General features: G+C 64.5%; 1 protein-coding gene across 3 annotated transcripts in view; it reads right to left on the bottom strand.

Moving 5' to 3' along the window:
* Positions 1–25,862, bottom strand: part of CACNA2D2 (calcium voltage-gated channel auxiliary subunit alpha2delta 2) — a gene marked incomplete at its 5' end in the record, with an annotated part of 111,724 nt that overhangs the window by 41,466 nt on the left and 44,396 nt on the right. For all 3 annotated transcript variants that reach the window (XM_081106258.1, XM_081106257.1, XM_081106259.1), the window contains one exon: positions 16,585–16,701. In XM_081106258.1, coding sequence (XP_080962384.1) covers positions 16,585–16,701 — 117 coding nt within the window. The remainder of the gene's footprint in view (positions 1–16,584; positions 16,702–25,862) is intronic.

Below are 25,862 nucleotides of genomic sequence, written 5' to 3'. Positions count from 1 at the left end.
CTCAGAACACGCAACTGAGCACCCAAGGCCGCAGACCTGGCGGGAGGAGGACCTGGGGCCCACGCCTCGGTCTGTCCAGCTGCTGAGCCCCGGCCTGCAGCCCCACGACTGGAATCGGCTGCACCCGTGTGACCAGCGAGCCCAGTGCTGCCGGCAGCTCCTGCCTGTCACCCCTGGCAAAGGCCAGCTGGGCCTCCGAGGCCTGGGAGGAGGGACACTCTCAGAACTGGAACCAAGTGCCAGCTCCCCGGCCCTGCTCCTAGTCACGTCTCGTCTCTGATCAGAGCACAGAGCACTGGCTCTCCCTTTTCCCTTTGGCCACCAGGAGGCTCAGGGTCAACCTGGAGACGCAACTGGACCTGGTCCGGAGGTGGCATGCCCTGGCTCTTTTGTCCCATCCTATTGTTCACAGTCTATGTTTTACTCCGTGAAGAGCTTCCCACCACTTTGCTGAATGACCCGGGGAATAAATCACATGAAACAACTCCTCACCCCACCCCATCGCCCCTCTCCCGTGGGTCCAGGAACACTGGACAGGGGCCAGGGGGCCGCAGTGCTCTGTGGGTGTCAAGCCGGTTGCTCTCCCCAGCCTCAGTTTCCCCCTTCCTGTACCCCTGACTTTGCCTCCCCGCCCCCTCCGCTGCTCTGTGAGGCTAGAGTCAGACGGTCAGGGCGGCGGCAGGCCCTGCCCTGAGCCATCGCCAGCCAATGGGCAGGCCGGCATCTGGCAGGCACAGCCGTCTCCCTGGAAAACGAGACGCTTCTTATTGAGATAACGAATCGCTCCATTTAGATCCAAATTAACCTCCCCCAATTACCCCATTTTCTACCACATTTCACCAGATCCAAACCCCCTCCTGCCCGCACACGTGCCCCGCCCTCTTCACTCCCAAAGGGCCTGCCACTCCAACAGCCCTGGCAGGGCCGGCAGTGGCACCCTCCCTCCAATGGCCACGTTTTTTCTTTCCTTTTTTGGGGGTGGGGGTGGGCGAGTGGGAAGCTGGATGCAGCTGCTCCTCTGAGGAGTGGGGTTTTACTTTATTTTTTTTTTAGCTCACTCTTTGAAATAAGGATGCAATACGGGATCAATTTTTGATGACAGTGAAGTAAAAGGGGGAAAATAGTAGCAATTTTCTCTTCTGAACACGCCCTGTGTAATGGGAGGATGTCACGGTGGAGTTCTACCCGGAGGAGAGAGAGGGTACGTGGTCAGTCAGAGGCACCTTGCAGGATCTCAGCCCGGGGGCGCTGGGCACCCCCTCCCCATTAGGATGGCTGCCAGGGCCCAGGGCTCGAGCCCAGGAGAGACTGGGGCCCCAGGGCTCCATGCCATCTTCCGGGGCTCAGCTGCTGTGGCCTAAGACACTACCCCCCAACCCCCCGACCAGGCCCTGGGGCACCCTCTTGCCTGCGCTCTGCTGTCTCAGCCTGGATCCTAGAGCTGGACCCTGGGGATCGGTGCTGGTGAGGGTCATAAAATCCTGCCCAGATGCTGCCGCCGCAGTTGTGTTAAACGAGGGAGCTGAGCTTTGGTTGGCTTGGAGCTGGTGGGGGTGGAGGAGCCTAAGGGCGGGGGACACCCGAGAACGGGGGAGTGAGGAGCTGCATCCTGAGGTGGCCAGGACGGGGACAGTCGGGGTATCTAGCCGCTTGTCTCGGCTCAGGAAAGAGGTGGGGTGAGGAGGGGACAGTGGAGGGGCTGGGTCTCAGGGGACCCTGCAGGAGGAATTGTGCCTCAGCGTCAGCTGACCTGGAGTCGGGCCTGGGCTGTGTGGGTCGGAGGCCTCCGCCCCGTCCTAAAGGGATGCTGGGCTCCCGGCCGGGGCTCGGAGGCGCCCCGGGTGAGGCGAAGGCCCTGTGCCGGATGGACCGAAGGACAGGGGTCTGGCTGCCAGGGCCACACGCCCACCAGGGAACCCACTCCACAGTCCATTCTCCATGGTGCCCTTTGAAACTTGGGGCACCCCCACCGTGGCTGTGTGCGCACTGGACAGCCTTGCCCACCCCCTTCTGAGGCCCAGGACAGACTTGAATCAGAGCTGTACCCGAAGGCCCGAGCAGTTCTCATTGTAGACACGGGCAGTCACGCCAGGTAGACCCACAAGCACAGCACAAGGTCGCATCAACCCCCCACACGCCCGCAGAGCCCACGGTTAGGAAGCCACGCAGCCACGGGCCCGAGCCAGCGTCCCCCCGCCTGGGGCTGGTCCTCACCCAGCCAGGACACTGCCCTGTGGAGCCTTTTCCCTGCCACCACTCAGAGGCCCATGACCAGACCCCAGGTGACCTTCCAAAGTCCTCACTCAAGGTCAAGGCTGTGCAAGCAAGAGCAGGCCCCCTGCCCCCTCCAGGCCACTCCACCCAGCAAAACCCAAATGCCCCGGACCCTGGGAGGGGGGTGCAGTGGGCTGGCCCCTGGTCCCCGCGCCCTGCAGATGCTGCCTGAAGCCGCGCCGCCACCACCCTCCCCTCCTCGCTGCGGCCGGCCTCGGAAATAATTAGCAATTCTGCTCCACGCAAGGCCGGCCCGATGGGGTAATAAACGCCAACATCTGTCAGAAGAGCGAGCTCCTATGGAATTGCCAAGAGAAACATTTTTCTCCTCATTCAATTCGCATTTAAATCGAAAACAACCCCTTCCAGTCAGCGCCAGGCTGCGGGCGCGGGGCTCCCGGAGCCCACAAGCTGTTCCGGGGCCTGGAGAGGCTCGGCCGAGTGGCGATCAGTCACTCAAATTAACAAATCACTTTACTTAGAAATGAAGAGACTGGGTAAGTGACGGGTGGCGGCGGCGGAGGAGGGGAAGGCAGCCATCCGCCCCGCAGCTGTGCGTGCCATGGGGCGCCCTCTGTGCCCCCAGCAGAGGGCCTCGGAGGGGCTCCCATCAGGGGGTCAGCGCTCCCATCTTCCTAACGACTAGTGTGGCCAGCAGCCCGGGAATCACGGTGCCCTTCTCGGTGGTAAACTGCGGCTCAATGAAATGAGGAACCCTGCAGGCTCTTCCCCCAAAGACGCCCCTCGGTCTGCAATTCCGACTCTGGGCTGCAGGAGGCGCGGTGTCCCTGGGACTGGACCTCGGGAGCCAGCACCTGACCTGGTGTCCCTGAGCCCAGTTGGGAATGCTAAAGGGTGTCCCAAAATTCACGCAAGAAGTAATTTTGATAGAAAACACAGGTTTATAATTAAAAATTGTAAATCTTTTATTGATTCATGAAGTATACAGTCTAGGGTTATGTATGGAATAGCACATCGGGTCCATGGCCTCCACGGCTTTGCTGGCACAGACACAAAGCCGAGGTCTTCATTGGTCTTCCTTGTCCCTGCTCCTGGGCCATCATTGGTACTTGGTGATGCTTATCACATTGAAGGGATTGAAATCAAAGGGCAACAGATATTAGAATCTGATTCAATAAACCAAGTAAAATTAGGCTTTTATTTTTTGTTGTTGTTGTTGTTAATGCTCACGCAAAATTCAAATCGTGCGTGAATTTTGGGACACCCTTTACCTGTGAGAGGCACTGTGACCCAGAGGTGACCTTGAGGCCCATGACACAGCCTGGGCTGCATCTCCCCTGATAGGTGACCCTGAGGGACACCTCCCCAGCCGGAGACCGGCGGCTGCGGGGTGACCCCGAGGCTGCGGCAGCTGACAGCCCTCTCCCAGGAACACAGGGCCTTTCTACCTGGCGAGGGGCACGTGCTGTGGCCCCTGTGAGTGGTTCTGCCGGACGGGGAGAGACCGCCCGCAGAGAGCGGGCGCCGTTCCTCAAAGCTGGTGGCGACAGCCAGGGCGGGGCCCTCAGAAATGGTCACCCCCCCTGAACCCCCCCCCCCCCCGGCAGAGCCAGGAAGCCAGGAGGTGACAGTGCGGGGGGCAGCCAGGCCCTGCTTCCTCTGGGCCCCCGAGGAGACCCAGGAAGGCCTGACCTCCACTCCTGCCCGCCCGCCCCTCCTCCTCCCCCTCCTTCTAAGAGGAAAGTCGGGAAGCAGACCTCACGGGGAGGAAGGAGAGCGTTTTTAATTCAAAGTCTGAGAGAATTCACGTCTCAAGGGAGTCAAAGCAAGAGAAGGCGGGGAGACAGGGAGGCCGTGAGGGGGGCTGGGAAAGAAGGGCGCACTGCTGAAGGCTCTGAGCCCCATCCCTCCAGCTCCAGGGGCCACGGCTGCAGGTCTGAGCCTCTGACGGCTCTCCGTGCAGATGGGGCCTGGCAGCCTCTACTTTCCCATCTGGGCAATGGGTGGGAGGGGAGCGGGGTGCTCAGCAGCGTGGCTCCCTCGGCTGCTCCCTCTGCCCGGCCCCACCTCCTGCTCCCAGGGAGGAGGAGGAGGCCTGGGGCCCTGTGGCTGCAGCTGTCGTGCTTGGTCAGGGTCAAGGCCAGGGCCACGGCCACATGTGACCCATTGGGGGGCTCCACATGTGCCCTGTCCACAGTCCACTGTCCCCCTTACTGCTGGACCAGGCCCTGTGTGAGGTGGGTGGTGGGAGGGCAGCCCACCCACTATGAGACCTGTCCGTTGGCAGATACAATGAAGGCCACTGGGGTTCCCATTGTCCAGCTGTTCGCTGCACACCTGGCTACAGGCTCGGCCCATCATGCACGGCCACCTGGGCCGAGCAGAGGCCACCGGGCACCCTGCCTGCTCACCCCAGCCTGTCGACCATGCGCATGCGCCCCAGGGGCAATGCCACTGGTCAGCTCACTAGTCTGAGCCCAACTTGGGCCTAAGTCCCGGGGTATGCGCAGGTGGGCAGAGGTGCTCCTGGGGCAGGGCTGGGGCAGGTCGGCACCATCTCTCCTCCTGCCACCCTCAGGCCCTGCCCCCCGACCGCCCCCTGCTCAGGAGACCCTGGGCTGGGATGTGTGCATGTGTCGGTCACGGGGGAGGCCCCGTGTGCCGGGGGTGGGGCCAGAGCAGACCCCTGAGGTGGTCTCATGCCCAGAAATCTCCCTCCACTCCACCCCTCCCACCCTTTCCTGGGAAAGGGAAAAATCGAGGGGGAATATGACAGATGCAGTATTTTGCAAAATGAGCTAATTGCATGGCAGTCACACAGGGAGATGAGATTAGCAGGAGAATATTCGATGGAGGAGGCCGAGGCGTGCAAATGGTGCTGGGAAAAGGCCAGTGTCAGCGTGACATGCAGAGCCTGGCGCTTCGGCCTGGGCCGTGGCCGTGGCCGTGGCCGTGGGGCAGCGGCCCCTCACTCAGCTGGGCCGCTCAGCTCAGTCCTGGGCCACGTGGGAGCCGGAGCCTCAGGCTGAGGAGCAGGCGTGTGCAGTACACAGGTCACTCTCCCGTCCGGACACCCCCATGGGTACGTGCACATGGCCAGGACAGGGAAGAACACCCACTCTCACGTGTCCACTCCCCCAGCCCCCCATGACCGGGAGCCTGTGTCTTGGGGTTGGGCCTCGTGCTTGTGGGAGCTGAGGCCGTGTCACCACGTCCAGGGGCTGAGCACAGACACGCCGTTTCCCTGTTTAAATGACCGGTACTTGTCTGCTGGCCCGGGGCGGCGCCTCCACCTGACCGGGGTCGGGCACATCAGCCCAGGGTGCTGCCTCCCACTTCATGGCGCCCCACTCCTCAACCCTTCGTCCCATGGCACTCTGGGTGCACAGGAAGGTGGGACCCCAAAGCCCAGTCTAACAGCCAGCCCCCAGCAGGCCCTGTGGCCCCGGGGCCCGAAGTCGAGGATCTAAAAAACAAGCTCAGAAGGGCTTCAGTCCCCTCAGGGCCCTGGTCAGGAAGGTGCTCGCGATGCTCAGCTTGCACAGGGACACTGGGATGTGAAGGGTCCCGGGAGAAGCCACCCCCAACCCCTGAGGCTGCAGGCTCCCACTTCTGCATCCCAGTCACCTGGGTCCCTCCTGGGAGACAATCCCAGTCGATTCCTGGGGGCTCCACCTCTTACTCCGCAGCCTGTCCCGGTAAGTGCCACCTTCACCCCCTCCTGCTCCGCACCTACTCGCCCAGGACTCCCCCTCCCTGAGCCGTTGCAGCCTCGCCTGATCCCGAGCCCCGAGCCCCGTGCCCTCCTGACAACTGCGATGGCCTCCACTCTGACACCCCGCTTCCCGGGGGCTGGAGTAAAACTCCACACCCCAATCCAGAACTCGGAGGGCCCGACCCTGCTCCCCTGCCCACTCTACTTCGGCAGCCACACTGGACTCTGCCTGACTCCCCACCCCCACCTCCAGGCCCCCTCCATGCTGTTCCCTGTCTCAGATGCTCTTCCCTGCCCTCTGGGAGGCACGCTCCTTCCCTCCCCTCGGCCTCCGCGCTTCCCGGTCCCTGGGGCCCGTTCCCATGAAACCCCAAAGTGAGGTCCCTGCCAGGGACCTTCCCAAGCCCCCGCCTCGCAACAGCGGTAACCCCGGCACGTGCGTGTCTACGAGCGGCCGAGTCTCAGCGAGGACGACCTCTCGGCAACCCGGCACTCCCGCCAGGCGGATGCTCACGGCCCCACTTTACAGACAGAGAAACTGAGGCTCGGAGAAAGGACATCGCCAGGCGAGGCCGCGCTGACGTATCAGTGCTGCGCTGAGACCACACCTGGCCTTCCACCTCTGTTTTAATTTTAATTTTCTTGTTAATCCTCACCCGAGGGCATTTTCCCCACTGATTTTTAGAGTGAAGGGGGGGGGGGAGGGAGAGAGAGAGAGAGAGAGAGAGAGAGAGAAACATCGATTGGTTGCTTCCTGCACAAGCCCACAAGCCTGACTGGGGGTGGGCGCTGGGGGGTGGGAAGGGGGAGATGGGAGGGCAGGGATTGAGCCTACAACCCTGGCATGGGCCTCTGACTGGGAATCGAACCCGTGACCCTTCGGTGTGCAGGCCAATACTCTAACCACTAAGCCACACCAGCCAGAGCTGGCCTTCTGTTCCTTGACTCGGTTGCCTGGTCCCTGCCCCCGAGGCCTCTGCCTCCTGGGTGAGCCACCCTCACAGGCCCATTTCTGGAAAACCTACCGATGAAGTGGGTGGGATTCTCATTCCAGAAGTAAATAGGATTAGAGGCCTTGCCACGCGGCTGACTGCGCTGGTCCCCAAGTTGTGGGGCAGCCTTGGCTAAAGGCGGGGACCTGAGCTCCCTCCAGGCTCGGCCTCTGCTCCCATCCGTCTGTGAAGCCATCCCTCCATCCAGCCACCAGCCACCAGTGAAAGCTACCTGTGTCCCTCCGAGGGCTGCGGCTCCCCCCGGCCCCCAGCCCCTGCCTGCACAGCTCACACCCGATGTCAGCCTGCTGGCTCAGGCCCCGTGGGTCCCCCCTGGAGTGCTGTCCACTGCCCTGACCCCGTCTGCTGCCCGCCAGGCCATCTGCCCGACTGCACCACTCGGGCTCCGCTCCTGGGACTGCTGGACTTGATGACCGCGGACACTGGGAGGGGAGGGGAGGGGGGGGCAGAGCTGGGACCGGGAGTCAAAGGGGCTCTGCATGGGGGGTGGGGGGAGCTTCAAGCTTAGCCTTCCAAGGCCTGAAGGCCGCTTCTGCCCGGAAGTTCCCGAGCTGGGCCGAGTGGAGACTGTGCAGACCCTCCTGAGCCCAGCTCCCTGGGGGGCTGCCCTGGCTGGTTCCGGACAGCTGCCCAGCCCGGCCTGGCAGTCCTGTGGGGGGACGGGTGGGTCACAGGCTGGAGCTGCCCGACCCGGGCGGCTGGCGGCTGGGGCCTGACACCTCCGCTATCTCGGTAACTGGGCTCCAGCTGGTGTTGACACAGCAAACACGCTGCGGTTCCCATTCGCCCGGGCAGAGAGTGGGCAAACACAGGAAGGCTGCACAAAGGGCCCGCGGCGTGACCAGCCTCCCAACACGCCCGCCGCCTGTGCCAGACGCAGGAAGCGCCCCAGCCCGGACAGCGTGGCCCGCAGAGGTGGGAGCTGGGCACGGCCCCCGGCAAGGCCTCCAGAGGGGGACGGGCTGGCGTGAGGTCCTAGGAGTCCCGGGTTGGCCCACACGCTGGGTGGGGCTTGAGGGGCTCCTCTTGTCCAGGGGGCCCATCCCCGGTGATACCCCACAAGCATCCCGTCCTGAGTCGGGGTCTCCCAGGCCTGGGCTAAGCTCTGATGACCGATCTGTGAGGCTATGCTTGTCCCCACTGCACAGGAAGGGAAATTGAGGCCCAGGGCAGAGTGAGGGTGCAGCACAGCAGTGGGTGAGCCCCAGTTCTTGGCATCTTCTTCCTCTGAGCCTGGTCCCGGGCACCCTGGGCCATGGTGCTCCTTTGGGAGGTGACTCATGCATGGCCAGAGGTTCTTTGGGGGCAGCACAAGGTCATGACCGGGAGGACTGTGGTCACAGGCGAGATCTGACTCCAAGGAACAGTGTCGGCAGAGCCAGGGCAGCAGGCAAGCCCCTCCATCACCACACGCATGCGCAGGCTGACACGCAGGCTGACACGCCTTGGGCCCTCTCCCTTGCTCACTCTCCTCTCCCTGGACAGATCTCAACCCCCTCCCCCCGACAGGCCTGGTCACTGTCCACGGCTCCCACCCTGTGGTGTGGGTCCCATCCCTGTCGCCTTGAGCGGACTGCACTCCCGGAGGCAGGGCCCCGCCGATCTGTCCCCGCTCCCTGCACCTGCTCACCGGGTACAGGGCTTACGTGCCAGGTGCTTGGCGCCAGGAGACAGTCTGAGGGCAGGACAGGCCCCTGCAGCCCTGGTACCCGCGATGAGCCAGGCCCACTCCTCCAGGAAACTCGGGGCCCGCCGGCCCTCAGCTGTGGGCTCTTGCCATCGCCCAGCCGCCCCGCCCAAGGCTGGGTGCATGCACTGTGCCCTCCCACCGGCCCCGGGGGCTCACTCTCCCCCCAGTGCCCGTAGCGACAGTGGAGGCCTTGCTTGCTGTGTATTTTAAGCCACAGAAATGCGGTGAGAAGGGTGACTGGCTGCCCCGGGGCTGCCTGCACGATGGAGGAGTCAGGCTGACAGACGTGCAGCCACTGCCCCAGAACGCAGGGGTGAGCCCTGCCCCCAGCCTCTGTCCCCTCTGCATCCCTCTCCCACGCGTGGGACACAGAGACCTACAGGCTGCACCTGCCGGGGGCCCCGCCACAGCTCACAGCATTCGAGTCACTTCCGCTCACCCTCGCTTTAGGCTCAGGCTTGGTGCCTTCCTTCTCTCCCTTCGCCACCTTTGGAAATTCCCCCGCCTTCCCAGGCTAGCTCTACCACCTCCTCCAGGCCGGCTCCCTGGACTCACCCTTCCTGTCACCTGCTCTGCACAGTGGGACCCCATGGCTTGTCAGCCTGTCTCCTTGACGTCTGGGGTCCTGGAGGACAGGACTAGCCAGGCCACCTGCTGGCCCGACCTTAGATACACCCCCTCCCCCAGCCCTCATGTGCGAGGATTTCAGAACAAAGGGCCAGACACTATTAAGATTCAATTAAATTTCTCACTTCTCTGATCCTAAATTAGGCTGGTCTGTCCCTGTGGCACCTGCAGGCCCTTTTCCTCGGCCTCCCAGCACCTGCCCCCACTGCTGGCGAGGACCCCTGGGAAGGAGGCAGAGCCTCCCTTGGTGCCCGCTTCTCTGGGGAGTGGAGTCCAGCGTCTCCTCCGCCTCCTCCGGCTCAGCGTTTGCATCTCCATTGGGCTGATCCCCTCGCCCATGGCCTAGATTCCCCCTCCCGTGGCGGGCGGGGCACAGGCCCATGGCTCCCAGCTGCCTCTGTCACCCTCTTCCACCCACCACCCTCTCCAGGGTCCCCAGTGGCTTCCCGAGGTCCTGCCCTGGGGCCTCACGGGTGCGCTGCCCTCTCCTGGCAGACGCCACCCTGGCTTCTGTCCCAGCCAGCAGGCTCTGCTTCCTTCGGATTCCTGGGCGATCTGGGAGGGGCGGGCACACAGGTCCTGGAGCGGGTGAGCAGGGGATCCAGGCAGGGGCTGGGCGGCCTCGTCCGAGCCTGTTTCCTCATGTTAAGTGAGATTGTGCCTCCCAGCGCGTGCAGACTGGCTCCACACGAGGGCAGGCAGGTGGTGGAGAGGTTTGCTGGGACTGAGGGCACTGCCAGGGCAGGCGCCTGGCATCCTGAGCAGAACCACGGGCAGCAGGCTCAGAGGCCCCCTCTGGGGGTGAGACCTGGGCCTGGGGCACTTCAGCCCGGTGCCCGTCCCCCACGAGGCGGGCGATGCTGTCAGGGCAATCAGGGTGCTGAGCTTCCCCCGACCCTTTCCCCTGACCATCAGCCACTGGGGAGAACTCAGCAGGGTGGGGGTGGGGGGCTGACCCCCCAGGCTCTGTGGGCCTCACGGACATTGGCCCCTAGGCCCCTAGACCTTTCCTTTGGCCGGTGGGAGCTCAGGAGCCACCACAGCACCTCTGACCCCTCCTACGGCCCCATACCTGCGAGGGGAGCCAGGAGAGACCCCGCCCGAACCACAGCCCCGCCTTCCCGAGGCCCCCAGACAGCCAGGCCCCGCTGAGCACCACGAGCTCAGGCAGGTGGGAGAGGAGGAGGGGATCACGTGTTTCTTCTGAGGATCCTTCAGCCCATCCCCTGCCCTAGCCACACTTCACACCCCCACCCCCTCCTAGCCAAGCCCACACACCTGGGCCCCCTAAACCACGCCCACAAACCACACCCCATGTCCTAGCCACGCCCACACACCTGGGTCCCCACTAACCACGCCCACACACCTGGGTTCCCACTAACCACACCCACACACCTGGGTTCCCACTAACCACGCCCATACACCTGGGTCCCCACTAACCACACCCACACACCTGGACCACCCCAAACCATGCCCATACACCTGGGTCCCCACTAACCACACCCACACACCTGGACCACCCCTAACCACGCCCACACACCTGGGTTCCTACTAACCACACCCACACACCTGGACCACCCCTAACCACGCCCACACACCTGGGTCCCCACTAACCACGCCCATACACCTGGGTCCCCACTAACCACACCCACATACCTGGGTTCCCACTAACCACACCCACACACCTGGGTCCCCACTAACCACGCCCACATACCTGGGTCCCCACTAACCACACCCACACACCTGGGTTCCCACTAACCACGCCCCTAAACACAACATACTCACCTGCCCTGCCTCCTTCTTCCTTCCCAGGACCCAGCTCCCTGCCCTGCCAGCTCAACCTGGAGGCCTTCCAGGGGTCCCTGGGCTCTTGCCTCCTGGGAGGCTGTCCCACACTCAGTCCCCAGTGGCTGGGAGCAGCATGTCTGCCCACGGCTCACGCGGATGCCCAGGACCCTCAGTGTGTGGGGAGTGGACGGAGTTCCCCTCCCTTCCTGCATGCATGCGGCCACCTCCTCCAAGGAGCTAGCTCCCTCCGACCCGATCTGGGGGGTCGCTCTAGCACCTCGTGCTGGGGTCTCTCCTGAGCACTCACCCCCGCCAAGTCCCTCCTCGCTCACTTGCTGGCCTCTCCCTGCGGGGTGGTCCCCTGGGCTCCCCACCACAGGCGCTCACAGGGCCCCTCACTAATTCCCGCTCCCCCTCCCGGTCCCTGGCAGCGGCACTGGGTGAGGGGAGACAATTAGCCGAAACGCCGCCATCAGGGGGAGCAGGCTGCCGGCCCTCGCGCCCACACAGCGCCTAATTGGCCCCACGTGCGCGCCTCCTGTCTTGAGCGGGAAAGTGGAAGGTCAAGATCTCTTAATGTTCAGAATGGAGTGTGGCAGCAGCCACTGCCAGCCCCACCAACACACCTTTTAATTGCCCGGAGGCGGGTGGGCGGAGGCAGCTGGGGCCCCTCCGTCCACTGTCACTGCGCCTCTCAGAGCGAGAACGCAGGGCCGCAGCCATACGTTTAAGAGGCTCCTGCTGGGTGACACCATGGCTCTTGTCCTCGTGATCTGCTTGTCCAACCCCCATCACGAACGCATCGGTGGCCGCCAGCTGCCTCAATGCCCAGCTTTCCCCCCAAATCCTTGCCGCCGCCTCCAGGCAGCCCTGAGCTCACCGTTGCCCCTGGGACTGAAGGGACCGTCCTCCTGCTGGGGCCACCCCAGCCTGTCAGCCCTTCTCCGTCCATTAGAAGAGTGGCTCTCAGCCAGGGGGGCCGTCGCCCGCAGGGACGTCTGGCCATATCTGGAGACATTTTTGGCTGTTACACCCGGGGCCGTGGCACACTGCTGGCACCCAGTGGGGTGCTGCCTACATCCTACACGGCACCGAGCAGCCGCACACGGACGTACCTGCTCCAATGCCAGCGATACCCACACTGAGACACCTGCGAGGCGAAGCCTGAGAGAGCAGCGAGGGGGTGGGGGGCGGGCAGACTTCTCCTTCCTGACGGGCACCATCTGCCCCCCGAGCCCTGGCCCCTGGCTCACTCCCGCTCCTCTGAGCACCCAGCCCAGAGCCAGTTCCTGAACAGACCCGGTCACGCTGCCAACAGAGCATCCGTTTAATTGGGTTAAGTGGCCATTAGCGGCAAAAGCAGGGCGGCTGCGTGCGGAAGGGTTTTTAATTTTACTCTTTAAATGATGCTCGCTCCCCAGAGAGGCCGCTGACGGTGGGAACACTGCCCACTGGCGCCCCCAGTACCAGGGCCGCAGCAGCACCCCGTGTCCCATCCACCGGGGCCTTGTGGGGGGGCGCAGGGAGGGGGAGCTCAGTGTCTTGTCTCCATTGATGGTTCCTGGAGCTGTGAGACCAAGGAAGGAACTGCGGGGGCAGGGATGGGCCCAAGGTCACCGGGTCATCACAGGACAGACCAGAACCCCACCTCCCTGTGGACAGCAAATGCCATGTGGCCACTGGTGGCAGGACCGAGGAGGGCAGAGAAGGGGGGAGGGGAGTGGGCGGGGGCTGGAGCCCAGCTGCCTGGATCTAACGCCTGCTGTGCAGGGAGACCTGTGTAGGCCAATGGCTTAACAGTCTGGGGCCCAGTTTCCTCAGATGTAAAATGGGAATAAGAGGAGTAGCTCTTGGCTGGTAGGGTGGGTGAGGGGCGATCTGGCATGTTCCAGCTCATCTCACGCCGGGCACGTGGCAGGCACGCAGACGGAGGCCGGCGATCATGGGGAGGAATGAATTCTGCCATTTCGGGGGAACGGCCCAGGCTCTGAATCTACACAGAGCCATCTGCGGAGCGTGAAACATACCGAGGCCGAGCCCCACCCCACAGTCTGATGAGCGGGTTGGGCTGGGGCCTGGGCATCTGGGTTTAAAAGCTCCTCAGAGGCTCCAGGGTGCCAGCCGGGTCCCACACGCTGCGTGGACGCCAAGGTACAAAGGCACAGCCTCGGGGAGGTCCTGGCCCGGGGCAACGGGCAGAGCTGAGGTGGACCGTGCGCGTGGGAGGAAGGGCAGAGCTTAAGGCCGAGGGCTCCAGTCCTGGGTGCCCAGCCAGGCCCCTCCACCGCCTCTGGCTTGTCTGAAGCTGGAGGTGAAAGCCCCACCTCGGGAGCAGACTTCTCACCGCCACCGATGTCCCCCAGACCTGCTCTGGCCCTGGGCGTCCCATTCTCCACAAACCAAGCCCACTGGGCCACACGACCTTGGCCTCGGCCTCCACAGGAGGCTGGAATGCCCCGCACTGGGGTCACTCCTCACCTTATCCAAGTCAGTGCCTCTCCTCTGATCCCATCCACGCAGCAGAGGTGCCAGGGATGGTGCCAGGGATGGTGCCAAAGGCGGCACAACCTTCAGGACACTGTTCTCACCGTGGCCTTTAGAAAGGATGGCTCCTGGAGCTGTGGGACCAGAAGCACCGGGCAGGGATGGTCTCCTGTCCCCATTTTACAGAGGGGAAAGCTAAGGCCAGGGCTGGGCCTGGAATGAGCTCCACCAGGCACCCCAGCGCCGGCCTGCACACAGTAGGCCATCAGTGAATGGAGGGAGGACTACAACCATGAAGCGATGACCTTCCTGAAAGAGGGGCTGGGGGCCAAGGCCCCAGCTGGGAGGAGAGGGGAGTCCTAGCGGGGTCCAACTCTGTCCCAATCTGCTATAAGAGGCAGGCGTCTCTCTCCCCTCCTGGGACTCAACAGTCGGGCCCTGGCTCAAAGGACCCATCTCCCGAAGGCAGGGGCTCCTAGAGAGGCCCCAGCAGGTCTCCCAGACCCGGGGCTGCCGGCTGCCTGTGCGGCAAAGCCCTGACCGCCGCCTCCCGCCTGACTCGTGGCCCATAAACGACCTGTGCAGCTTGGAGACGCTCGTTACCAACACTGATTGTCCCTGATTAGATGAGACAACGACCTCTTCGCAGGACCCACATTAACATTCCAGACCAGGGCAAGAGGATTGACAACGGACGACTGGCTGGGGCCCAGGGAGAGAGGAACAGTGAGGTGGGGGCTGCGGGGGCCCAGACCCCCAACACCCCTCCCTCCGTGTGCCCACGGGCCGCAAACACACGGGGGAAAGGCGAAAGGGCCAGGCCTTGGTGAGAAGCAAATTTAAACATCATTAAGGCCGAAGCGCATCTTGAACAAGGAAGACCCAGGTGGGAGGAGGGCGGCCCTCCCCTTCCTCTGGGACACGGGCAGCCGCCAGGGGGCGCTGCCGGGGACGTCACCTGCCGGGAGAGGGCTGGGAAGGGAGGGCTGGGGGCTGCCTGCTCATCTCGGGGAGAATGTGGGCAGTGGGGGGCCCTGCCTCAGGGTCCTAGTGACCTGGGTTCAAGTCCTGGCTCCACCACACCCTGACCCGGTGCACGGCACCTCTGCGTTTCAGGGTCCGCTCCGGGAAGTGGGCGTCCCTCACGGGGTTGCTGTGAGAAGGACCGGTGACACTCAGCCCGCCAGTGAGTGTCTTTTCCTATCGTTGCCCCACTGAGAATCACCTGCATTTAGTGCCACTTGCACAGGCCGCGGCCTGGGCTGCGGAGGGAGAGGAAAGGGTACTGAGCCCTGGCCTGCCGCTCGGGGCCGGGCCTGTGGGTCCGCAGTGGGTGGGGGGCTCCCCCTAGTCCATGATCCAGGTCACACAGGGGCAGGCAGGCGACCCAGCTCCTGGGGGAGGAAGGGGTCCTGGCTCTCGCCCGGGGCGGGATGTGGTGGGGTTCAGGCTGGGTGGCAGCCCTGAACTTGGCCCCGCCAGGACCTGGCCCGAGCTGGGCACGGCTCGCGTGGGCTGGCTCACCGTGTGTGTTTGTTTAAAGAGCTTTATTGATATGTAATTCGCAGACCACACAATTCACCCACAAACAACACAAGTGGTTTCCTAGCATATTCAGAGAGCTGCAACCGTGACCACACTGAGTTTAGAACATTTCCATCACCCCAACAAGAAACCCTCGGCCCATCAGCAGACACCCCCGTCCCCGCCCTTCCAGCCCCAGGCAGCCACTGACGAGCTCTCCGAGTCCACGGATTCCCCGTTCCAGACGTTTCACAGAAAGGGGATCGCACGCCAGGTGGTCTTTCGAGACTGGCTTCTCTCACTAAGTTTAATCGTGCAGTGGTTCTCAACCTTCTGGCCCTTTAAGTACAGCTCCTCATGGCGTGGCCCAGCCATTAAATTATTTTCGTTGCTACTTCATAACTGTCATGTTGCTGCTGTTATAAATCGTCATGTAAATCTCTGAGATGCAGGATGGTCTTAGGCGACCCCTGTGAAAGGGTCGTTCGACCGCCAAAGGGGTCGCGACCCACAGGTTGAGAACCGCTGGGTTAATGCTTCCAAGTTCGTGCCCATTGTCTCGTGTGTCGGTACTGCTCCCCTCCCCTTTTTTGTTGTTAATCCTCACCCAAGGACATTTTTCCCATTGATTTTTTAGAGAGAGTGGAAGGGAGGGAGAGAGAGAGAGAAACATCGACGTGAGAGAGACACATAGATTGGCTGCTTCCCACATGTGGCTCAGACCAGGTATGTGGGTGCCCTTGGCCAGGAATTGAACCCATGACCCTTCAGTGCTCAGGCCAAACGCTCTAACCACTGAGCCCACCAGCCAGGGCTGTACTTCTCTCCTCCTCATTGGACGGATCTCTGACACAGGCCTGGGCGGCTGCAGTTGTGCCTCTGATCTGGGGGCCGCTTGGACCCCTCCCTCATTTACTGTGTGACCTGCAGCTCCAGAAGCCCCTCCCAGCTGCTGCCCTGGGCTCGGCCAGCTCTGGACAGCGGGTCGGGGGGGCCCAGCCGGCTCTCTCCTCACAGAACCGCTGTGCTCGGAGCCGAGAGGCCCGAGCTGACCGCTCTGAGTCTGGCGGGGAGACCGAGGCCCGGTAAAAGCCGTGGGCAAGCGGAGGCCCTGACGCCTGGCGTCACGTGGCCACAGCTTTCTCCTGGGGCTTTCGCGCTCCCTCCCCATCAGAGCCAGCAGCCCAGCCCCAGGCACAGGCAGGTCACAATCCTGGCAGGTGCTCGCCAGGGACACTTACGACACAGCAGAGGGAGGGATAAGCAGGAGGGGGGAGAGGCGGACTCGGCCTGGGCCCCCCCACCACACCCACACGGGGTCGCTCAGGCCCCCGTCACCCCGCGTGCAGCCTTTCCCAGATCACACCGCCCGCGCCCGCCGCAGCTGCCACGTCCCCGTGGCCACAGCCCTGCCCGTGGCGGCCGGCCTGCATTCAGGGCGCCAGGAGGGCCGCAGGTTCTCGGGAGGCGAGGACAGGTCCGCCTGCTCTCCCGATGCTCACACCTACCTTCAGGGCCTGCACCTTCCTGGCCAGCAGGCCCTCGATGTCGCCGGCCACCTTCTCCACCAGCTTCTGAGGCTCGTTCTCCTGCACCGCGAACAGATTCCGGTTGTCCCTGTAGATCTGGAAGGAAGCAGAGCCGGGTGAGGCCAGGTGGTCCCAGAGTCCCATGCCCGCCCGCCCCCGCCCCCGGCTCTGGTCACGGAGACAGAGCGCAGGGGTCTGGGAGGGGGCCCAGGGCGCTCTTGGGACTTGGAGGACACAGTCACCGGCTCCGCAGCTGGCACTGGTTGTGGCTGTCGCCGCCCCCTCTGGAACTCAGGGTTCCTCCCCAGGGGCCATGAGCAGCACGCCCCCCCCGCACACATAGCACACCACACACCAACACAAGATGCCCACATGCTCACACGTGTACACGCACCTGCACACGCCCATAGGCATCGCACACAGCCACCCCTCCACACGGGCTCAGGCAGCTGTACCCCTTTTTGCTGGCGCTGCCCCAGGGCATTTGCAGAAATTCTAGCGGGAGCTCTGGGTGCCCCCAGGGGGTCCTCTGTCATTCAGGGCACAGAGAGCGGGGGCAGGGACCAGGGAAGAAGAGGCGGGGGGGGGGGGTGTGTGAGTCTGCCCCTCCTCCCCCCTTGGGGGGGCGTGCACATGGGTGTGTAACTCTCACAGTCCACATCTGCATGAGTGAGCGTGTTATGGCTCAGCACACACCCGCCTGTGCCGTGCTGGGTGCTGGGTGCTGGGGTGCGGGGGGTGAGGGGGAGGAACAGAGCCTGGGGGCTCGCACAGAGTCAGAGAAGCAGATCTGCGGGCATTTCTGTTCATGGCTGGAGGCTTGCGGGGGGGGTGGTGGTGGTGGTGTGTGTGCACATGTGTGTGCACTGGACACCCCTGCAAACGCCGGGGCCTGACTGGGTGCAGGTGTCCATCCAGGTGGCCCCGGCAGGTCCGAGTCACGGTGACGGAGCTGAGCTCCCCCCACAGGCTGTGCAGAGGAGGGGGCGAGAGACCCAGGGGTGAGGAGGAGGAGGAGGCAGGAGGCGGGAGAGGCGGCGATGAGGGACAGGCAGGCAGGAGAGATAAGGTCGGTGGAGTGACAGAGGGGAGGGGAGATAAGGCTCCAGGCATCTGACAGGGCGGAGAGGGGACTGGTCGCCTCCTGAGCCCCTGCCCACCCAGCGCCCGGCAGCCCAAGGGTTAACGCTCGCACAAAGCGGCTCGCACTCCCCTCCCCCGCCCTGTCCCTCCCGGCTGCTCTTTTCTCTTTGTCCTTCTCTTAGAACAAAATAATTTGTGGTGAAGTTGCTCCTTCCCACAGAGCAGTGGGGACTTTCGACATGCGGGGTGGGATAAAGCCAGGAGCTGCGGAGTTCCAGGGGACACCAGGCCTGGCTGCCCTGGGACAGAGGTCCCCCGTGGAGACAGAGGTCAAGGAGGGGTCAGGGCCTGGGAGCCCCTGGGAAATGCAGGGAGCCCGGGGCCCAGAGCCCACGGCTGGGGGAACAGGCTCAGAAACAGGCGAGGGCGGACCAAGGACACGCCTGTGAGTGGCGGGCCAGGTCCCCCGCTCCCACCGCCCTCCCGCACCCAGGTCTCAGGAACCAAACACACCTTTCCCGACACTGCGCCTGGCTGGGCTGGACCCCGTCTCAGCCACACAGCCAGCAGGGGGCGCAGCCGCCTGGCTGCTCAGGGCATGGGATGCTGCTCTCCTACCTGATGCCCCTGTCAAGGTCATTCCCAGACGCCTCTATTGGGGCACCCAGAGCCGCGCAGCCCAGACCTGAGGCTGGGCCTCGTGACCTGCTGGCAGCCCGTGGGGGGAGCGCAGGGTCCTCCCCGCGGGCCCCGGTGTCCCACGCAGCCCGCACGGCGGCTGGGCAGGGCTAGGGAGTCGCCACGAGAGCGGGTCTCCAGGTGCCAGGGTCACGCCCCACCGCCCAGCAGATGGCAAGCCAGGACCTGCGGAGAGGCGCCCCCTCTCTGGGCCTCTGTCCGATCTGCTGAGCGCGAGGACAGCAGCCCGCTCCACAGGCAGCCAGATGCAGGAGCCTGCACCGTGGTCGCCGCTGCTACTGTCAACGGCACCAGGATTCCGCAGGAGGAACCGGCCCCCTTCCCGCTCCAGCCTCTCCTGCTCGATCTGCACTCGGAGGATCTGAAGCCATCGGCTCCACTCCTGGGCTGACAGCCTCGGTCTCCTGGGGTCTGCCCCCCCCCCCCACGGCCCCCCTTCTCCCTGTCCTCGCCGGGCAGTCCCTCCCCAGCCATCTTGTCCTTGTCTCCGACACCTCAGCCTGAGTCCTGGAGGTGACAACAGGGGAGGCCAGACACAGGGGCGCCACAGCCCCCTCCTCCTCTCTCCCCAGCACCGGGCCTGTGTGCGTGGCCCCTTGGCCAAGGCCTATGCCCAGTTCCAGGTTCCAGAGCAGAGCTCTGGGGCCCGCCAGGCCCGGGCCTGACGCCTCTACCCTGGCCTGCAGCTCAGCTACCCCTGGAGGCTGGGCTGCATCTGCCAGGCTTTCTTCCTGTCCACTCTACCCAAGGCCCCCCCGCCTCCCCGGGGCACCTCCTATGTGCACCTGCAGCCTCTGGGTCCCCAGCCCCCCGCGGTTCCTCCTGCTGCCCCTCGGTTCCTCCTGCTGCCCCTCGGCTGATGCTGCCTCTGCTTCCTGTCACCTCACCCCCCACCCCCATCTAACTCCTCCCAGGGGCAAGGCTGGGGATGGGAGCCGGGAATTGCTGGGGAGGTGAGGGCACAATCCTAGAACTGCAGGGCCTGGTCCAGCCACCAGCCAAGCCTGCCTCCCAATCCCAAACGAGCCCCTGGGGTACACCAGACCCCCTTCCTTCTACCCCCGGTGCCTCAAACCTCTCGCTAACACTCTCCTGGCCCCGCCCCGTCGCCCTGGCCCCTGGGTGGGCCCTGAGCTGCGCCCTGTGTCTCGGAAGACCCTGGAGACACAGTCCGGGAGGGAGGTCATCTCTGCCCTCGTGAGTCCGGGAGGTGCTGTCCGCCCGCAGGCCCAGCAGGAAGCCCGGGAGAGCTCAGCGTGGACTCCCTTGTGCCCCAGCCTCATGCCCTGGCCCCAGAGCCAGCTCAGAACAGACAGGCCGGGGCGCACCGGGTGCAGGGCTCAGCAGCTGCAGCGAGATCGCATGCCTGCGGGTGTCCTTGGCCGCGAGCTCGCTGGAAAAACCCCACGGCCCAGCAGCGCAGCCTGCACGTCCCCCACCTGCACAGGCCGCTGGACCCGGACAGAGACGGTGCAGGCTGACAGGTGGCTGTCGCTCCGCAGCCATGACGGGGAGGGAGGGACAGGGCGTCATCCCACCGAGGAGGTGACGAATGGCAGGGCACAGGGCAGCAGACCAGGGGACAGGCTGTCTGGAACCAGGTGGGCAGAGGCAGTGGCACAGGGGTGAGGCCCGGAGGGAGAATTCAGGAGGCAGTGGGACCTTCCCACTCCCAGGAGTCCCTGCTCCCCATCCCAGACCGTGAGTCTGTGGCCACCACTCACCTGGGCGTCCTCCTCCGCTGAGACCACCCCGCATTAGCCATTGAGCCCTGTCCCTCTGTCTCTCCCCTCATCTCCTAACCCGACCCATGCTGGCCCAGCCCCCACCCCCTTCTCAGCTCCAGTAATTGTCTGGCAGCCTAGGGGTGGTTGGGTCAGGGGGCCCAGGCTTCAGGGGCACCAGACCCTCTCCCAGCCTCCTGCTTCCCAGGCACCTTTGCATAAAGGGAGGTGAGCCTGGAGGACACCTGGAGGCAGGTGGCCTTGGATGGGAACCTGGATGCTCACGGGCGGACGGAGCCAGCGCGGTCCCCAGGACACGACAGCTACCCCAAAACAAGATCCCAGTGACCTGAACGGGCCCCAACCACACGGAGAGGCAAAGCCCCGAAAGCCAGCAGCACCCACCTGCCCAGGCAGAGGAAGGGGGGGCGGGGGGGACAGGAAAGGAGGGCGAGGAGGGGAAAGGGGCGGAGGGACCGCGGGGGCCACGGGACAGCCTGTTCCCCGAGTGGAGGCTCTGGCCACCCTGGGCAGGTGCTTCCTACGCTGGACGTCACGGATCCGACGACCCCTGAGGAGGACCCTTCAATCAGGACCCGTCGGCGGTCGGGACACAGGGCCACAGCAGAGCTCAGGCCTGAGCCGGCCGCCCACAGCCCCTGCTTCAGGCCACACCCCACAGCTCCGTTCCTAGCACTCAGCCCAGACTTGGAGGTGAGGCCGCTGGCAACGGGCGTGCCGTTAGATAAGCTGGCGGTTGGGTGGGTCCGAACGGGGCCTGGGGCAGAGCCAGGGCGATGCTGAGGGCCGGTGGCCGGTGGCCGGTGGCCAGTGGGCGGCCGTTCTGGGAGGGGGCGAGGGGAGGCCTAGCAGAACCAGCCTGAGAACTAACCAACCGCCCAACCCTGTGAGCGAAACAGGCACGCAGGCGAGGCTCCCTCCGCAGCCAAGGTGAACGGCCCTGATCTCCGGAAAATTAAATCAGAGAGAAAATGGAACGAGGAAGATTTGATGCAGGCTGGGCCCTGCTGCCGGCTGACTCCTCAGAGGCCCAGGCTCAGCTGGCGGCTCCAGCACCCGGACCCTTCCTCCTGCCCCAGGTGCCAGGAGGGTCCAGGAAGGTGGGGGGAGCTGAGGCCCATGCTCTGGTGCCTGTGGATTTCCTGTTCGCCAGCCCCCTCCAGCCACTCCCCGCTGTCGGGTCCCTGGTCCCCAAAAAAGCAGCGCTGGGCATCCAACTGCCCAGCCTTTGTGCCAACAGGTCTAGAGAGACAGCAGCGAGTGGACCAGAGACGGGGGCTGGGCCTCCCTAGCCCGGTCTGTGGGCAAGCCCCGGAGGCCGCAGGGTCTGGGGCTGGAGATGGGGGCAGGTGCTGGAATGGGGTACCCTTGTACCAGGGATTAGGGGAAGCTTGCGTAGAAGATAGGGGGCTCGTGGTGGTTCACGGACCCTGAGTGGGGCCAGGAGGGAGGTGGGGTGATTGGACATGATCATATCAGGGGGACCCCAGCCCGTCAGGGCCAAGCCCCTGCCCTCGGCCCTGCCACGCTGCTGCCCCACCTTGTGCCTTTGTGGGGAACATCAAGGGTGTTGACATAGCTGTTAGTCACCCTTGGAGACCATAGGACTGACTGATGGGGCAGCCCAGGACCTGGGGACCCCTTCCTCTGAGAACACACGGGGCAGAGCCGACCAGCCCTGAGCCCGCAGCCCAGCTCCTGACGGGATTGAGGGGCTGCCCCCAGCAGGTGCATGCGAACCCCAACCCAGCTGCTCTGGGGACTCCGGGCCCTGGACTCCTGGCTGAGAGCTCCCTGGTGCAGGGTCGTGGCCTCCCTGCTCCACCTTGTGCGGGACTCAGAGTAGGGCAAGGGCCCGGAGCCCTCAGATCTCACGTCGGTGCCCAGGCAGGGGTTTGATGCCATGCTTCACCAGCTGCTGGCGTCCCCAGCTGCCACGTCAGGGTCCCCCGTGGCCATGCGGTGCTGCCACCATCCACGGCGGGTCGGCTCGTAGTCGGCCATATATGCAGTGTCCTGTCACAAGCAGGGTCTGTCCACTGCGATGCTAGTTGTCATATACAAACTGGCCTTCCTATCGAGTAGGGATTTCATGGGATAAACTTCCTGTTTAGAGGGGCTCACAGGCCCCTCCCCAGGCCATGACCACGGGCCCTGCACGGGCTGCGATGGAGGACACGAAGGCAGGAGGGAGCAGGGAGGATGTTAGGGCCCCATCTCCTCCCACCCCGTCCCATCCCCATGTCCTTACATCGTCACCGGGCACTCCACAGTCAAGTGGGGGCCCTCCGGAGACTGGGGCAGCAGAGATGGACCAGACCTGTCCCTGCCCTCCTGGGACTCGCCATCCAGAGAGGACAGGCGCCCATTCAGACTGCGGGCACAGAGGTGGAGCGGGGCGGTGGCGGCCAGCTGGTGTGGGCGCTCATGTTTATGGGAGGGGGGCCTGCTGGGATAGCTGGGAGGGAGGGGCCAGGGAAAGACTGGGGTGGCTTTCCAGGGCAGAGGCCACCTGGGCAGAGTCTGGAAGGCTGGGCGGGGGTCGGCCAGGCACAGGGTGCAGGGGGAGAAGGGACTCTAGGCGGGAGCACTGGCAGGGGCAGGGTGGGGGCAGGGAAAGCTGGGGGCTGCCTGGGGAGGAGCACAGGGGCTTATGGGGGCAGGAAGGAAGCTGAGGGGAGGGGAGGTTGATACCAAGGTGGTGAGGAGTGGGGGGGTCTCGGAGGAAGAGGGGGTGTGGCCTAGATCACAGGCGAGAAGGCCCCGGTGGCTCCATGGCCCCTTGGCCCCCAAGAGGCAGCTGCTAGGAGCTGTCACCAGCAGGTTCCCCTGGAAAACTCACGGGGGCACAAGCCCCCGCCGCCACCCCCAGCAACGCCTCCCCATTTTTAAAGTTAAAGTTTAGTTGACTGTCATCCATTACCGCAATTAGTACATTATGTCTAATTATGCAATTAGTGTAAAAAGTGCACTTGCTGCCGAGAATGGGAAATTACGCTGGCTCGTTACGCTGTAAAATCTATGTCATAAAAAGGCTCAATCTCTTGTTTTTCAAAAGACACAACATCCAACACAAAACAATAAACCAAAGCCTCCCAGTTGAGCAAGGGCCAATCTGTGCCAACTCCCTGCACTTCCCCTCGCAGACCCCGCGCTGCCCGGCTCGGCTGCAGCCAGAGAGCGCAGGCCCCGCAGCCCCTCCGGGGTGGCCTGTCTTTGCTCCTCTGACACAGAACCGAGTTCAAATCCATGCCGACCCCGACGCTCCGTCCACCGCTCCGGCCCCGGCTTGGAGCGAGGCTCCAGCATTGAGACCCGTTACGTTTCCGGTGAGAACGGTCCCCGAGGGGCCATGGCCTCTGCCCGGTGCCGAGAGGAGGGGGCCCACTCCAGCTCAGGGGAAACTGGAGGAACTGTCTCACACTTCGGGCTCCCAAACCCTGGGCGCTTTGCCTGGAGAGAGAGTGAGCTCCCCATCACGGGAAGTATGCAAGCCCAGCTGCCAGGGATGCTGAGAAGGGAGGCGGCCGCGGTCACCCTCCACAGTCCCTGGACTCAAGGCCGCCACCAGGCGAGAGCAGCACCCCCATGGCTGTGTGCCTCCGGGAAGCTCAAGGACGAGTGACTCTATCCTCCCCGGGCGTCCCCGGGGATATTCTGGGGACAAGCAGGAGTGAGAAAGGAATCTGACAGAGGGGCCTCCCTGCCACGGGGGTGATACGCCAACTGGCCACGCCCGTGGGGGCTGGGAGAGGGCACACGCCTGTGCACCTCAAAGCAAATGCGTCAGGGCCACACCTCTGTCACCCAGGTTACAGCTCTAGCCGGGCCGCTAGCGCCAGCCTAAGAAGCTCTTTCCCGAACCTCTTCCTCCAAGTTCTCACCCCCCTGGCGCCCACGATGCCCGACCCGGGCCTGGAGGTGGTGGTGCAGGGTCACGGAGACGCCTTGCCAGCCAAGACCCTGCCCCGAGCTCGCGAGGGCGACTGTGCGTCTCCTGTAGCTGCCGAAGCTCAGACAGGTGTGCGCAGAGCGGAGAGCCCGAGGCGAGGGGCACCCGGGCCCCGGAAGTGTGCACCCCTGGTTCTGGGGTGCTGAGGTCCCGGGGTGCTGTCCACACCGCAGGGGGGAGCACTTACTGAGATGACAGCTGGGTTATGGGGAGCGAGGGGGACTGGTCCCCACTAGAGGAATACCTGTTGCCTAAACTGAAGGTACGGGTCCCCAGACGGTCCTGGGCTTTGTCTGGTCAGGTGAAGTTGGAGAGCAGGGAGCGGGGCCGGGGCCGGCCGCGTGGACACAAGCCACAGGCCCCGCTCCGCTCGGTTTGGTCCAAGAGAGCATCGAGAGTGAAGATCTGAGCCCGAGGTGAACCCAACTGCAGGCAAGATCTGGGGGCCCCTGCCTGCTCCCCCTTCCCCGAGCTGGGAGCCGCCGGCTGTCGAGGCAGCTGGGAGGGAAGCTGTGCCCAGCATACCAGCTGGCACGGGGGAGTGCGAGTAAACACAGCCACACTTTCCCAACTCGCAGAAGTCGCCGGGTGGCGGCCGGCTGGTGTGGGCGCTCATGTTTATGGGAAACAGACTGTTTTCTGCCGCGTCTGGGCCCCCTTGCCACCCGCCCTGGCTCAGCTCTCTCCCGTCGCCTCCCCACCCGCGGCCCCGCCTTCCTCCCGCCAGGACTCCTGAGCTCTTGGGGCAGCCACGGCGGTGACGCCAGGCCCTCGGTACGGCCAGACGGGCTGGACCGTCACCTACCAAGTTGTCCTCACAACGATCCCAAGAGGCAGGTACTGGCCGCCCTGCGGAGCCGAGGAGCCCGAGCCCGGCAGGTGGAGAACCCGCCTGAGACGACGCAGCGAGCGCGGGGCCGAGGCGCTGGGCCTCTCGGACGGACTCAGCCGCCAGTTCCAGGCCGCGGTGCCCATCGCTCCCCCTCCTCCCTGACCAGTCGGGTCTGCCCTTTCCCTGGGCACCACCTCCAGCAGCCCTGGCCCGTGGCGTGGACACAGACCCTGCCCTCAGAGGACGGCACAGTCCCCGTCCCCCACACACAGCCCCGGAGACGCCCCGGGCCTGGTCCCGGTCTTGCTGTCCGGCCTCCTCAAGCCCTTCGCCCTCTGAGCCCGTCTTCAGCCTGCGAGGCCCTCTCCGCCCCCGGCTCTCAGGACGGGCAGCTCTGGGAGCCGGGGTGGGCGGCGCTGGCGGGCCAGGGCGGAGGCCTCCTCCCAGCACAGCTCCCAGTGATTCCGAGGTCTCACCTGGGACTCTTGGCCCTCCGCCCAGAGCTGGCAGAACTTTAAGCCCGAAATACCCTCGTGAGACAGACCCCAGGCCGGGCCGAGGCCCAGTTCCGAAGGCCAGAGAGCAAAGGACAAAGTCTGCTTCCTCTGCCGCATCACCCCCATTGCACCCCCCACCCCCAGCACTGCCGGCCGGGGTGGGCCACCTGCTCAGGGCCGGGGCAGGTCGGACTCAGCAGCTGCTGGCTTCCTGTCTTACGCACGAGAAAACGGGGTGCCAGGAGGGTCGGAACCTGTCCAAGGGGAGACTGCGCGGCCCCCGAGCCCCCACAGGCGTTCAGTGGGGAGGGCTGACAAGCCATGGGGCTGAGCCCTGGCCTGCTCCTTACCAGCCACGCGGCCGCACAGCCTTCACCCTCCCCGTCCACGCAGCCCCGAGCTGCCGCAGCCAGGCCTTCTGGGACATTCCTCGGAGGTGAAAGGTCCAA

Source organism: Myotis nattereri (assembly GCF_964212035.1).
Source record: "Myotis nattereri genome assembly, chromosome: 14".
NCBI lineage: Eukaryota > Metazoa > Chordata > Mammalia > Chiroptera > Vespertilionidae > Myotis > Myotis nattereri.
This window is presented reverse-complemented; position numbering and strand designations above follow the sequence as displayed.